At 39.6% G+C, this 16,262-nt stretch overlaps 1 protein-coding gene across 3 annotated transcripts in view; it reads right to left on the bottom strand.

The window, feature by feature from the left end:
- Nucleotides 1–707: 707 nt before the first annotated feature.
- The window catches only part of Tbc1d4 (TBC1 domain family member 4), a 153,978-nt gene continuing 138,423 nt past the window's right edge, over nt 708–16,262 (bottom strand). For all 3 annotated transcript variants that reach the window (XM_028864767.2, XM_037208352.1, XM_028864771.2), the window contains 7 exons: nt 15,499–15,657; nt 14,773–14,931; nt 11,662–11,906; nt 9,183–9,342; nt 6,500–6,669; nt 4,954–5,130; nt 708–2,990 (listed from right to left, as the gene is read on the bottom strand). In XM_028864767.2, coding sequence (XP_028720600.1) covers nt 2,757–2,990; nt 4,954–5,130; nt 6,500–6,669; nt 9,183–9,342; nt 11,662–11,906; nt 14,773–14,931; nt 15,499–15,657 — 1,304 coding nt within the window. In that variant the 3' untranslated portion in view covers nt 708–2,756. The remainder of the gene's footprint in view (nt 2,991–4,953; nt 5,131–6,499; nt 6,670–9,182; nt 9,343–11,661; nt 11,907–14,772; nt 14,932–15,498; nt 15,658–16,262) is intronic.

The following is a 16,262-nucleotide window of genomic DNA, read 5'->3' as shown; positions in this document are numbered from 1 at the left end:
GAAATACACTGCAAAGATAGCTAAACAGTGATTGGTAAGATTAGCAATAGGATTTAGTATCCTTTTAGTATATTGCAAACATACTTAAGGATAATTTTAAAGAAATATTATGTAAAAGTACACCCATATTGTATCCATCAGTAAGTGCTTTAATTCTTAATTATTTGGAAGCAAGCCTAACAGAAAATTTCTGCAATTTCATATCCTCTTTCTATCTTACAAGAGGACCTAAACAATAAAAGGCATAGAGTTGAAGATACCATTCAATGATAGAGTACTAGCATGCATGAGGTCTTAGTAGTAGTCTAGGTAGTACCTAGCATGCACAAGGTCTTAGCTTTCATACACAGCACTGGAAACAAAGAGAGAAGGAATGAGGAAGGGAAGGAGGCAGAAAGGACAGGATGGAGGAGGAAAGAGAGAAATGGGGTATAGTGCAAGCCTGACAGCTCAACCTCCCTTTTCTTTCTACCGCCACTAGTAAAGGCTCATTATGAAGGAAGTTGGAAATTGGTAACAATATATTTTCATAATTGTCTTAAATTATATTTGTTGTCCTGGATTCCTTTCATGAGAATGTTCAGCATTTTCATGTTTAGGTAGCATCAATCCAACCCATGCAGGTTTTGACTTCAAGTCTCTAAGCAAGAGCTTGACCCCACCCTATTCTACCCTACCCCAAAAAATAACAACAGCAACACTCAGGAAATGGCAGCAACATATTTATTGGAAATGAACTAGACATTACATGACCTGATAGAGAGGTAAAATGACAAAGCAGAACCAACCGGTGTAACATTTTTTAAAGTCACAAATGAGAAAGAAAAATCATTTTTACAAGAAAATACTATAACGACATTGTCTGACTTTGAACATTTAGAATATAGTTCACTTTTAACTGAGAAACAGAAAGAAAATATTTCCTTCCCCAACACGAAGACCTCTCAGCCACCACCTGTGCATCACACCCATAAGGCAATTTCTAACATCAGAAAGTAAGACTGTGCTCCTCTTCATCTTGGTAGGAGAATAAAAGATGCTACAAACAAAGAAATTTTCAGAAGATACAAGCAACTGATCAGCTAATGACCCTCAACCAAACAGAAAATCTAGAATGAGCACTTCCTAGATTCTAGAAACTGTATCAACTCTCCTAAGTCATAAGACTTGGTTGGTTGTTTGAGGGAGGAAACCCTCTGGATCCAAGGACACCCCGATCCCAAGACTTGCGACATTCAAGTAGGGAACAGCCTAGAAGGGTTTATAGATGCTTGGCATCTACTGATCTGTGTCTTCTGAAATCTTTACATCTTGACCTGTGAGTTACATAATAAAACTTCATCTTCTGTCTAATAAACTCTCTGAGGAAAATTACGCCCAAATAACCTATCCGCAAAAAGACAAGGACTGCAAAAGGTGGCGACAATAAACACTGTTTGGAAAGGCAAAAATGCCGCCTTCATGTTCAGAGGCACCATTCTCAGGGACCGAACGTGCACTGGGAAAATTCCTTTCCATCCACGCACCCAGCATGCGTGAACATTCTATAACAAGTGATCTATACATGTCAGAAGCCAGGAGTCCAAATACAGAATTGTACAGGTTTTAACTGGGTTGGAGACATCTTACTTCCCTTCCATTGTGCTTTATACAGTTCGTTCCTAAACATTTCACAGTTCTAAATTTTTCACATGAAAGGGGAAAATGATTAATAAGGTGTTCTGTTATTGAGCAAAACATAAAAAAACAACTCAACACGGTATATCATCTTTGGAAAATCAATCATCCTTTTATTTCCCTATTCTAAACTGAAGGTCACAGGAAGTATGTGGAAAGCTCCCATAATTTTGTGAGAAAATAGCAACCCCTGTCACTTGGTAAATACAGCACCAAGCAACTATTTACCACTGTTGAAGTCACCTAAATAAAAAGGCAAAGAACTACTATAGACAATTTAGGAGCTTAATTGTGTTTTTGAGGCCTGATATTTTCAGTTTGAATATCAATGCTGGTCTAATCTGCTAGAAAATTAGCAACATTCCTCTTCACCTTGAGGTGGGTGGACTCAGCCACAAGGTCCTGCTTTGTCCCTGTGTCTCAAGCAAAGCCTAACCAGACTCAAGATGAGTGAAAATTTGAGATGCTGGTTATCACACAGTGGGCAGGGCAGAAGGGCCCCACCTTCCTAAGAGACTCCCAGGGGCGAGACTGGCAGCTTGTCATGTCCCTTATATAGACACAGACACATACAGCTACAGAAATGTGTCTGCCTACCACGCTGAGTGAAACATGCTAGTCTTTAGGGGTAGGGGAAAATACATTCATTTTTTTTTTCAAGTATATTTCAATATACAAAGATGTTCTAGATTCGTTTCACTAGAAAAACAAAAAGATACCATGTGTGTCCAAAGGACAATCTCACTTGAACTCCCCTTTGATGTGGATTTCATGAAGTTTTGACGGAGAAAGAAAAATTGCTTTGAATACACATCTACCATTTGATTGGAAAGCATGAATCTTTATGTCCACTTATGTATATTTACATACATAGTTGGCGACAACCAGAAGAAAATACAGTCTGGATGTCTGGGATGGCTTAGGAGTGGAGCGCTCTGAGGAGAGCTACATCACCTACTGATGATCTCAGCACCAGTAGTAGGTGTCCCACCAGATTTCTGGTTGGCATTAAGTCAGCAGTGCACAGTGCCTCCTTCCGAGTATTGTCAGGAAGCGCTATGCTGAGGCCTCGTCTGAAACTATGGCTTATTTCCTGTCTTGGCTTTGTCATTACTGGGGTAAGTCGGGTCGCGCAGCAGCAATTCACAGTTGGCCAGCGCCTCTGCTGGTAGCAGCTTCCGGATTTGCTCCACTGACTTTTGATACGCCATCTTATCTTGTTCCAAGGTCCGTATTAAAGTCTTCATTTTGGTCTCTCTGGTCAAAAGAGTTTCTAGGTTGGATTCCAAGGCCTGGATTTTAGCATGAGCTACCTGTTTGTCAAGAAAAAAAATGCTCCATATTAAAAAATTTGAGGAGTCTGGTTCTTTATTACAGTAGCAATTATGTCTTACATTTGTTATTAGATAATTGCATCACATTAGTTAAAAGAATAACGTGAACAAACACTGAAAAAATGCATTTTAGGTATATTTCAGTATACAAAAATATTCTCTAAAATGGAGTTCATTTTTTCTTTCCTAGAATGCTCAAAAATATAAGTATTGGAAACCAAAGATGTAGCTCAGTGATAGAATACTTTTCTACCGTCCAGAAAATCCTAGATTCAAACTTCAGCAACATATTATACATGTGTGTGTGTGTGTGTGTGTGTGTGTGTGTGTGTGTGTGTGTGTGTGTATTTAACGACATACATGTACAGGCATATATATGTGCATACTTTATACTGACATGATTTCTCTCCTGTCCCTAATGACAGCAGCAATGTGTTACTGTATCATTGCCCCATGATGCTGGGCTCATCACTCATACCCACTGGTGTTCCCCTGTCCTGCCTGACTGAAGGCAGAACAAGGACACCCTTGATGATTTTTTGTTATGTAACTCAATCTATCTCATAGTTTTGGGAGATGCTAGTCTAAGCAACATGAAACTCACTCTGGCAAGCACTCCTCATATCCCCACTGTCTCTCATGCATCACAGTTTGAGCATACTGGTGAGGAAAAGCTCATACGTTTAAGAAGGAATCCAAGTGATTGGTCATTTGGGGCAGCCTTGCTCTTTGGTAACAACTTCCCAGAAGAACCAAGTGGGGTGTTAGGAAAACTCCCTTAATCCCTTCCAAGAGCAGCACCTTCAACAATCTAAGGCTCTCCCAGGTTTGGTTCCTACAGACATACTTGGAACTCCATTCTTTTCAACTGATTGAGAAACTTGATGGTGACTACCTTGAACTGTCAACAGAAAGTCTGTAGCAATGAAGGACCATCACTCATGGGAAACAGGCACAAATGCCTTCCCCAGCAAGAAAAACCTCAGTGGATATTGCAATAGTAAAATAATAAGGAACAGTATAGCAACCATTTTTGTTTTGAACAAATTACATTGATTCACTGATTAATAGAAAAAGATATTTTTTTAAAATTTATTTTGTGTTTATTCACTGGTAATTATTACTATAATTATACATGTTTTATATATATTTTTGTATGTATTTATATGTATTAATGTACTTAGATCATATATACCCCCTCTTTCTACCTACAACTCCTCTGGACTTCCCCTATGTTCCTTTCCCAACTTCACATCTTCTTTACTTTTACTTTCTTAACAATTTTCTATGAATCAAAGCTGATGTAAGACAACATGAAAGCCCTCTGTCCCCTTGAGCCCCTCATTTTGGATTTTTGTTTTCGCCTAGTTGGTCCTTACAGAGGACTTCATAGAGACAGAGTTGGGGGCTTCCTAGTTTGGAGCAGGTGCAGCTCTGGAAGTAGGGGCAGGAGTATGGCTAAGAATCAAGGGGCCACAAGGGACATCAGCTCCATCTCTAGAGTTCATCTTCCTCACTGGGTTCAACTGCTGCTACCTTATGGGTTTGGTGCCGCTGTGCCCCCTCCACACACATACAGGCACCTCACTCACTGCTCATCTCTCAGAGTCCAGCCCAAGCTCATAGAACCACATACCTGTTTCCTCTCGTTTTATTCTTCCTTCCCTGAACTTATCTGAATTATATATAACATCCAACAAGGTGAACCCAAATTCTACTTTGAATTGCTATTCTTCTATTTTGTGGGTGTGTGTTTTTCTCCCTCAAGTGGTACTTAAGCTCCTAAGTACATCTGTAGACCTCCAAACACATGAACCTAATGAGACAGCTAGGCTGTTGGTCTTCAGTGGTTCAGCCTACATACACATATCCTAATCATTCTGAGCAGTTCCATGAAAACAGGGCTCCACGCTCATAGTTATTACAATCTTTATTTCTGTACCTGGAGTTTTTCTAGAAGGTCCATGTTCTGTCTTTTCAATTGGTTGTTGGCTCTCTCCAGCTTCTCCAGAGATTCGTTATCCTCACAGGCATAGGAGGATTCCAGAAGCTCATCCTGTAGCACATGATATTCTACCTCATAGGCATGTAGCTGTTTAGAAATATCCATTTCAAAAACCTGTTGAGGCATCATGAGTTGGTTAGTTTGTCCTTCAGTATCTACACCAAGATACAGCAGTGTATAATGGCAGACTTCATGTTTATTTCCCAGCACTATTGGTAACACTAAAACACACAAAAATGGGAAAACAGGCCTGGTGATCCATACCAGAACAAACGAGATACATATCTAACTTTAAGTACATTAGCATACAGAATATTTCTACGCAATTGAAACATCCTCAGAATGAGACCAAGTCACAAGAATAAACTAATGTCCAAGGGTAACTGGCAATCAAGATGACTGTAATCTAGTAACTGTCTCTCAAAATGTAGAGTACCAGGTCAACATTTGTTGTGGAGCAATGACTGTCTGTGTCAGAGACAATCACTGCTGATTACTAAGCAAAGTTACATAGGGGCATTTGGAATGTATGTGTTAATGGAGCTGAAAGGTCTTAATAAATAAATTTATTCATTCATTTATTCTAAGCCTTTCTCAAGTTCAGCAATCCATCCCATGGTCAGGAAAGTCTCATTGATTTCATTATTTTCAGTTTTTTTTTTTTTTTGGGGGGGGGGGTGGCAGAGATTTACGAGAACACACTTGGTTTCAAATCTCCAAAATCATGGTACATAACTACTTGATATTCATAGAAGTTATTTCAGCCAGTAGTGCGTGGCAGGCCATACCCACAAGCCCAGTACTTGTGATAGAAGTGGGAGAAAAGCAAATTCAAGGCCAACCTGAACTCCACAGGGTGACCATGCTTCAAACAAATCAAAAATGATATTTAAAAAAAAAACTGACAAATAATAAAATAGAAACAAAAACGATGCCTGTTAACTCAAAGATTTTAATAATTAGAAACTACTGATTACTATTTACATAATCTGCATATGAGTTATGTTTTATGGTGCTAAGGATCAAATCCAGGGCTTTGTGCATGCTGGACAAACTAATGCTCAATCACTGAGCTACATCACCATGGTAGCCTTCAACTTGGGATCCCATACCCTCCACCTCCCAAGTAGCTGAGGTCACAAGCCTGGCCCTTCTTATAAATTCTGAAAGAATTGGTGATATTGCAAAAGCTAGTGAGCTTCACTTTATTTTCTGGTCATATTGACTATTCAAGTTCTGACCAAGATCTCACCATTGGTTTAAATTGAAAGGATTCCTGGAATAACCACTATGCATCACTATAGCATATTTTCTGTGCCTGTACAGATAGACAATGTTACAATGCTGATAATTTCATAATCGTCTCATTTCTAAATAAAATGTGCCTAATCAGACAAAAGAAGACCTTAAAGAAAATAGATGTTAGGCAAACTACATTTTTATGTGAAAGAATTTAGTACATGTCAGATCATTTACATCATACCTGGGTAATAATTTTTTCCATTTCAGTGGTATTCATATCAGGTAATGTGCTTTTGAGAAATTCCACAATATTTTCAAAGCTTTCACATTCCATTATAAGTGCTTCCTGGCTGCTCAGTAAGCTGAGAGCAACCTTAAATATAACTTCAGTTCCCTGAAGAAAAATAATATCTAGAACAAGAGGTAAAATTTTCACAATCAAAATTGTGTATCTACTATTGCAGAGAGCATATTCTTTGTTTTACTACAGTAGCAGAAACAGAAAACATGTAAAAGAAAACTGGTCAAAACTGGTTTTTATTTTTTTAAAAACAAGTTTAACACGACTGACACAGAATGCTGTCTATTCTTCTTACATATTAAGGATCTGAGATATGGTTAAGGGAAAAAAGGAGACATTATATATCTGTCTGTCTATATATTGTTTACAGCTTTTAATGATAAGTTGAATGAATTCTAGATAAAGTTCAAATAAATTTATACAACTAACATTTAGGTTTTTCTTCACAACAGAACATAACAACAAATCAATGTGATCAACTAGTACTATTCAGATTTTCATAATCCAAAAGCAAATTAGCCAGCTAATATGCTATTAAATCTATACTCAGGTAGGAAATTAAAGAGAAAACCTTAGCATACACACGACCTGTGCAGGCCAGACAGTTGTCATGATCAGTCCCAATCTCTAACAGGGAACAGACTGCTAGGGAAGGGACATTAGTATCATGAACTATGACATTAAGAGTCCAGGGACGCTTGGCTCAATTTGGGGGGGGGGGGACTGGACCTGCCTGGACTGAGTCTATCAGGTCGATCTCAGTCCTCGGGGGAGGCCTTGATCTAGAGGGGGTGAGAATGGGGGGTGGGCTGGGGGGAAGGGGAGGGGGCAGGAAGGGGGAGAACAAGGGAATCTGTGGCTGTTATGTAGAACTGAATAGTATTGTAAAATAAAAGAAAAAAAAAAGAGTCCAAAGCCAGTGAAATAAACATCCTTTCAATTAGACACAAACACATCTAAAAGGGTTTTTAGGAGGCCCATTATAAGAATCCAAAGCACAAGCGAAAACTCCACTGGAAAAAAGTGGTGTATATCTCACAGGCAAGAAACACCCAGGGATTGCGAGCTCACAATGTGCAACTAGATGTTGCAGTTCAGCTCCAGCTTTGTCAGAAGAGGATATGAGACCTCCCGTTAAAAAGGTACACAAAGCCACAATGCAGAGTATGTATACACAAAATACATATGTGCTCAGAACTCAAGCTTCTCCTAACGTTTATCTATTTGTTGTAATCTGATTTTTTTCTGAGTTTTATACTAATTAAAAAAAAAAACATGTTAATGACTTCAAATTAGAGAACACTTAATATTTGACCAAAAAAATTAAAAAGCTTCAATTTAGCACAGTGGTACATAAAGACTAAGGTTTTTGCCACGGCCTCTGGACAAGTGTATAAAACTCAGCAGTGGCGGGAGCCCACTCTAGGATACTGAGGTCTGTGTCAACATCACTGAATAAGTTTCTAGTGAATAGTAATTGCTGTCTTTCTTTCCTTTTCTGTTTTTATATGCTGTGCTGGTCGGCTTTATGTCAACTTGACACAAGCTAGAGCCATTGGGGAACAGGGAACCTCATTGAGAAAATGCCTCCATAAGGCTGTCTGTTCACAAATCTGCAGTATATCTTCCTATGATTGATGATTTATGTGGGAGCGCCCAGTTCACAGTGGATGGTGCCACCCCTGGGCTGGTGGTCCTGGGTATTAGAAAAAAGCAGACTAAGCAAGCCTTGAGGAGCAAGCCAATAATCAGCACAGCACTTCTCCATGGCCTCTAACTCTACTCATGCCTCAAGTTTCCTGCCTTAACTTCCCTCAGTGATGGACTGTGGTATGTAAGCTGAAATAAACCCTTTCCTTCCCAAGTTGCCTTTGGTCATGGTGTTAAATCACAGCAACAGAAATAGTAACTAAAACAGATGGGGATTTGTTACATAGCTAACTGACTCAAACTCATAACCCTCCTGTCTCCACTTCTCAAAGCGCTCAGATTATAGGCGTGCACACTCACACTCAGCCTCATGTTTTGTTTTTTTAAATGATACTTTGGTGAACCCATTTAAGAGCTGTGAATAGATCTCAAGGCCCCTAGAAGGCACACACACACCATGCCATACCCTCCTGCTTTTCATTGCCAACACTGTGGTTAGAGCAGGGTAGCTACTCGACAATGTGCCTGTCTCTATTCAGAGATTTGCCTCTTGGCCATAGTCTTAGGGATTGGCTCTGGCTCCATCAGTGGCAGCAAATGCAGCCATGTAAGCAATGAGACAGGAACAAGAGTGATGTGTTAACAATAGAAAAGACTAAGAAATGTCACTAGAAATAGTATCCATAACAGCACAGAAGTTGTGTTCCTTTTTCTGTATTGTGACCCCAAGCGATGAGAGAAAGATGTAAGACCCAGAAAGACAAAACTCTAGAAAAACATGCAGAGTCTGTCTCTGATCCACATCTGAAAACTGTGTTTTCTAGGTTTTCCACACAAATAAACATAAGAGCCCAATTCTTTTCTACTAAATTTGAGTAGTACTTAGGACTCTCCTGGTCCTCTGGGATCTTCATTGACAATGATCTCAGGGAAACAGATAACACTGTCCTTATTGGACACAGGCATCACTTACCAAAAACTCTGGCTACAAATCCTAAAGGAAACTGAGAGGCAAAGAGTGTGAGGAACCAGGGTGCGGCATACAGGCTGGGGCTGATCTCATTCTCCTCAAGATGGTTGTAGAGTTCCCGGTGGTAGTCATGAAGGAGTCTGGACAGCTGGTACATCTGGATCTGCAGTTCACATAGAGAAGAAAAATAAAACTTGTAGAAATCTGCATGTGTATACAATATACAGCCTTTCAATAACACACACATACAGTAAAGTAACATGTCTTTATTTTTATTGTTAACTTGAAAGATGATGTTCAAATCCAAGTTCACGACGTTTAAGGCATAATTCATGTCAGTGCAAATTCAACCACGTCTCATAAGCAAGGGTTTCTACTATGTGTTTGTATGGTGTACATATGTGGAGAGAGCATCATTCTTCCTATAGAAAGTAATTGGTTTTGAGTCTCCTAACAGATTTCCAATATCTCCTCCTGAATGTAAACTTTTTCTTATAAAAAGACATAAATTAATAAAAGTGCATGTTGTAAATTTAGGAATGATTTCCAGAGCATAAACTAAAAAACAAGACAACCCCTGGAGGAAAACGAATCACAAAGTACTGTACTTAAACACTGTGATTCCGTCTGAGCCTTATCTACAACACAAACCTTGGAAACTACATTTCCACACAAACTGTAAAAGGAAGGACTTGGGGCCACAGGAAGTCATGGCTATAAAATGAACAGCTTGGCAGGAGGCAAACACAAAAAGAGGTTTTGTAATGAGATTATTATCTCAGTAAGTCATATCAAAAAAGAAATCCTACATTTCCCTTAGGCCAGCTCCAGTTTAGAAACTAGACAGGGTGGGCGTTCATCAGGTGGAGAACTAGTATTTTGGAAAGATCAAAAACAAACCTAATTAGCAGAGTAAAAAGAAAGCATGTTGATAGACATTCTGTTCTTGTTCAGTTGAGACCATAATGAAGAAACAAATGTTTGCCATTTTATTATTTTCAAGGATCTTATATTCTGCACCTTATGTTCAAAACTTGAGCTTAGGGTATTTTCTCCATTGAAGTAGATTTGGGCAGATATGAAAATGTAAGGTTCCTACAAAGGAAGTTTTAATAATAAAGCCCTACTTGCCAAAAAAAAAAAAAACCCTAAAACACTCTTCCATTCTGCAGTGCATTTAACATGGCAATGCTCCAGCTAGAAGAGACAAAATAGAGAAAGAGACATGGGAAGGGTGAACAGTAGAAGAGAGGAAAAGGCCACAGGAGACTTCAGAGAACAGAGAGAAGGCTTGTACATTCAACCCAGAAATCAGCAGAGAGAGAGTGTGATGAGACTGATGTTGAAGCAAGGAGAAATTGCCCCTTGTTCACAGTTAAGATCACTGAAGTGGAGCCTGCAGTACCCACACTTCAGAGTGAAGCAAGAAATCAGACATCCTCTCAAGGAAGCCAGGCTCACTGGCGTAGGGACCTATGCCATCTTTGAAAACCTTAGGGATCAAACCTTACCGGCATCCTGATCTAGACAATGAAAAGGTGTCCTGTTTCACTTTCTGAGGAACAGAGTTCAGTGTTCCTATGAGGAGAACATTCCTACTGTTGGGACTGGTAGGAAGGCTGCCAGACAAGATGTTACAGCATTTGCATTTCCAAAATTAGAAAGAGTATTCTTAGTAAATATAATGATCATTTTGATAATTTTCTTTGAGAATTTCTGACATAGTATGCTGTTGACATCATTGCGACTACTCCCTCATTCCCACATTTCCCTTCAACTTAGATTCATTACCTCGTCTCTAATTATCATTGTTACATACATATACACACCCACTGAGTCCATTCAATGTTGCTCATACATACATGTGTTTAGGGATTACCACTTGGGACTCTTCTGTGATGTTTCCTGAATCATAATGACTATTAATGTACAAATCCAATTTACCTATGCTTATGCTGTGTTAAATTTGTATTAGGAATTTTTAATGGGAAAAAAAAACATTGCATTTTAAATTTATAGCTAAATCGTTCTGCCTGTGGCCCAAAATCACTGTTGCATACAGTTTCTCTTCTCTGAAACTTAATAACAAAGAAATTGTTTTCTGAAAACCAGAGTTAATTTAATTCTTTACAGTGATCCCAATGTTTCCTCTCTGATACAAAGTATAAGTAAACTGTTTAGAATAAAACAACATTTAACCTGTTAAGTAGATCTATACACGGCTACCAAGTAGGAATTGGACTGCTATAGTTACATACCTTGGTAAGCACTTTCTGTATGCCTTCCAAAGTACATGGGTATTGAGCAAAATCTCAATTTCTCCCCTAAAACAATGACTAACACCTATCCATATATTTACCCAAGTTCTAAGACACTGGACCTAGATTTCTTGAACTCTGAACTGTGATTCAGAAATGGCTGGTACTGAGATTTCTGATGAAAGCCTCCTGGACACCTGATTCCTCAAAAGTCATTGCCTCACCTGGAGTGACATCATATCCGGTCGGTACTGTTTGCGGAAGCCCAGGTCGTACATAAGGAACTTCAGCATCTCAAAGGCTTGCTCTTCACTCATGTGCAGAAGCAGGACTCCGGCCACAAAGCTGATGCCCTGACAGTAGCCCACCTCTTTGTCCAGCAAAGAGTAGGCTTTCAGCAGGTTAAAGAGGGACAGCTGCCCTGCCCCAAGCTGCACTGAAAAGTAAGGGTGAGTGGGAAACGTCCTCCCTGCAGAAGGGAAGAAGAACCATGCTTAGAAATCAGAGGGAAACCAGTGCAGTGACCTATGGGATTGACCAGCACTCTGTCAACCAGGGAGTTGCTGGGAATGTTCATCTAAGAGGCTCCTCTCACTTCTCTCCCCCTCCTCCCCCTTCCTCTTCCTCTTCCCCCTCACTACCATGTAAGTCCTGTATTCCACACACATGATACAGAGACAGCCATTTTATGCTAAGCAGCATTGCTTTCTACAAAAGCAATATCATTCAACAGAAATCTGTCCTCCATGGTATAGCTGAAAGATACTACGGAGCAGAACTCAGATTTATGTTGAGTTTAAATCAAGGCAAAGTCTAAATTCGTGTAAAGACCACGCTCTAACCAAAATTAAATTCTATAAGGTGTCATTAGTTAAGGCAATATCTTGGTAATCTACAACCAGATTTACTTTTTATTTTGTGTGTTTGTAATATGACACTGGAGGGATTGTTTTGGGTTTTATTTTGCTCTACATATTTAGTAGTCTATTTAGGAATTCTACTTTTTGAAGTGAGCTTCCTTGTCAAATGATTATTCGGGTCAATTAGAATTTGCAAGAGTGTAAGATTTTAAAATGTTTTCTACCACATGTGCTTCAAAGTGCTTTCTGTTTTCCTGTTCTGTTTTTCCAGGAACTGATAAGATGACTTTGCAGAGTCAGGGGGAGAAGTGAGAGGAAGCACAGGAGAGGGAGGGGGGAACACAGATGGCCACTGGCAGAGGCAAATAAGCAGTTTTTAAAATTAACAATCTAATTTCTCCCTTGAATCTTTTGCTAAAAAAAAAAAAAAAAAAAAGGTGATAAATATTCTGTGTGTCCAAGAACTTGATCCTGCCTCCATCTTTGCTGACATTCTTTCCCTGAAACTTCACTCATGATGTCCCTGTTTGTCAGGGACATCTAGACGGCAACACCCCAGCCCTGCATCTCATCACCGATTTACCAACACAGTTCCACAGTCTGGCAGGGACCACAGGGAAGGCCAAGTCTAGTTCTCAGCTAACAAAGGAGTAGGGGCAAAGCAGCCCGTTGACAACCACAGCAAGGACAACGACTCAAGTGTCCAGTTTCTCTATAACACTTCCACTTTCATTCTATTGGAATCAAAATATATGAATTGAGTTGAGCCCTTCCCCCAAGAAAAGTTCTTTATTAATGAAAGGAACAGAAGTCAACACTGTTTTTAGCCAGTGATTTTTTTTAATATGGCTATTCTCCTCTTTTCCCCCCAGGGACTCAAACAACATATCTGTCCAACTGATGTCTATCAGCTTCGAAAAATATAGATTAAATTGTTAAACACCAATATGAAATATTTAGATACTTCAAAATAGTAAAATATATATGATAATACACTTTAGGGAAAAATGATTTTTAAAATCATACTATCGGGGGCTGGAGATGTAGCTCAGTTAGCAGAGCGCTCGCCTAGCATGCAGAAAGCCTGGCTTCCATCTCTAGCGCCATCTAAACCAGGTGTAGTGGTAGGAGTCCATAATCCCGGCTTCAGGGAGATGGAAAGGGTCAATTCAAGGTAATTCTTGACTACACGGTGAATTTGAGATTGGCTAATACCTTGTCTCAAAAAACTAAAAATAAAACCATACTAATTTTACTTTTTATATTAAATTCAGTATTTAAAAGACTGCTTTATGATGCCGCCACTGGAAATTCCTCCAAAGACTGGAAGCACTTACCCATCTACACAGAATTAACACAGCTAACTTGTTTCCTATCCCATAGGGATGTGTTAACTATTTCTACAGCTTAAGCACTTACTGGATACCTTCTCTTCTTTGGGGGTCCTTGCTGTGGGATGTCCTGTATGTTGTAAATATATGTTGCTATGATTGATTGATAAATAAAACGCTGATTGGCCAGTAGCCAGGCAGGAAGTATAGAATAGGCGGGACAAACAGAGAAGAGGGGTTGGGAGGTGGAAGCTGGAAGAGACGCCAGCCTGCCATCCAGGGAGCAAGCAGCATGTAAAGGCAGCAGGTAAAGCCACAGAACACGTGGCGACATAGAGATTAACAGAAATGGGCTCAGTATAAGTGTAAGAGCTAGTGAGTGATAGGCCTGAGCTAATGGACCAGCAGTTTAAATAATATAAGCGTCTGTGTGTTTATTTTATAAGTGGGCTACGAGACTGCTGGAGCTTGGCGGGACCTGGAAAGAAAAAATGTAGCTACAGGTCCTAGAAAGTGGCCTCCCTCCTCCTCTTCATAGAGAGCATAATCAGCCCACCTTTTCACCCCTATGGCTGCTTGCTTTCTGATTTGCCATTATCTAGCCACCCCTGAGTCCCTACTTGGATGACTACAGCATTACTTTTTACAGTGATTGCTAAAAGCTGGTATTCAGCAATGTCTGAAAGTCTTCAAACTCCTGTTAAATAATTCTTTACCCTCTTAACCTATTTCAAAATCAACACCGATCATGACAGAGTTGCCTGGCTGAGTGGATAGCTCAGTGGAGGAGCACTTGCCTAGCATGCACAAGGCCTTGGGTTTTATCTCCAGCACTATAAACACACACACACACACACACACACACACACACACACACACACACACACACACACCAGTTGTTCAAAATTCAGTAACTGAGAGCACTCCATAATATGACCTTCATAGTGATTCCCATTTCAGAGGGATAGTTTGAGGGTGAATATTCCACTCATGGTTCTTTATTCAGAATATAAGGCCAACTTACCCAGACAAAGCAGTCAGCCCCTCAGTAGATGCCAACAAACCTTCTTTATCAATGTTGCCAACCAACAAACACTAAGATGGCTTTTCCTTTTGTAAATAACAATCCACTTCAGAGACATACCCAAATCCACAAGTATGGCATGCTGCTGAGCAGTGAGCTGCTTCAGAAGTTCCTTGTAAGAGGTGTCTGGAGGCTGGTGTTTGTTGGGCAACCTGTGCCTCAAGCGGTATTGTAATGCTAGAAACTGCCAAATTTCCCCTCGCCGACTTTTGGGGACCCCTACAACACAAGAGATGCAAAAGTCAGATCACGAGTATGGGAATAAAGCCATGAAGTCACAGTAAATGAGCCACGTCAGAGTGAAAAACCACAGTTCTCCTTTCTGCACGCCACCCTCAGCTCATGTTCTCCAGCGTGCTAACAGGAGCATATTTTAACAAGTCTTCTCCTATAGACCCTTCGCCATTATTAGATGTAAATAAATATTTCTGATCAAATGATGGGGATGAGTCAAGTTGGTGAGTCTGCACTATTTTATGGCAACAATTAGAGATTTCTACTAAGCATCTCTTCTTCAGTAAACAAGGACACCAAGCATCGGAAAAGTTGTAGTAAGTATGAAGGAGTAATAATAAGGTCAGCAATCTTTCTGGGGACAGCATCATCAATTTCTCATCAATCTTATTAGCGGGGTATAGGTGGAAACAGAAAATCCATCCATCCATATAGCATTATATTTTCCTTTCTTTATAAGCAAGCTATAAGACAATACTTTGTTTCTACTTCATAAATCAGAAACACTTCCACAGCCTTCCACAAATAAAAAGTTATGAAAATGGTCAATACCTTCCTTAAGGGACGTGTGAATGTCTTCCATGTCACATCTGATTTTAGTTCTGCAATTTAGCAACTTCTTGTCCCATGTGATTAAGACTTCCTTCTGACATGTACCAACTTCTTCATAGTCTAACTTAACTTTTCTAGACTGGAGTTCATCTCTTCTTGCTTGAAAAAGAAAAGAGAAAGAAAGAAAAGCAATGAATCAAAAACCAACTTGTTAACATGCAACATTGTAAATATTGGATGCATTGTTAAACTATACCTAATTACTGTCCTCTGGTGGGGAAAAACTTAAAATGTTGAGAAAATGGGGCTGGAGAGATGGCTTAGTGGTTAAAAGGACCCAAGTTCAATTTCCAGCACCCACATGCCAGCTAACAGCCACCTGTAATTCCAGTTCCAGAAGATCAATGCCCTATTACAGCTTACATGGACACTGCATACAGGTGATGTCTACACACATTCAGGCAAAACACCCAGGTACATAAAAATAAGGAAAATCTTTTTAAATCTTTTGAGGAAAATGTAGGAGGTTTTCAAATGTTGAGTCATTCTTACGAGAAAATACTTTCAATAACTAAGAACTTTTTATTATCTTATACTAAGTAATTTTGCTTTGTATAAAATACAAACTATGACTGAAGAGATGGCTCTGTGTGTTCAAGATACTTGAACAGCAAGCCTGAACTTGACCCCCTGGGACCCATATAAAGGAAGGAGAAAATCAGCTTTCAAAAGCTGTCTACTGACTTCCATAGTCACACTGTGAT

The sequence above is a fragment of the Peromyscus leucopus genome, chromosome 9 (genome assembly GCF_004664715.2).
Source record: "Peromyscus leucopus breed LL Stock chromosome 9, UCI_PerLeu_2.1, whole genome shotgun sequence".
Lineage (NCBI taxonomy): Eukaryota > Metazoa > Chordata > Mammalia > Rodentia > Cricetidae > Peromyscus > Peromyscus leucopus.
This window is presented reverse-complemented; position numbering and strand designations above follow the sequence as displayed.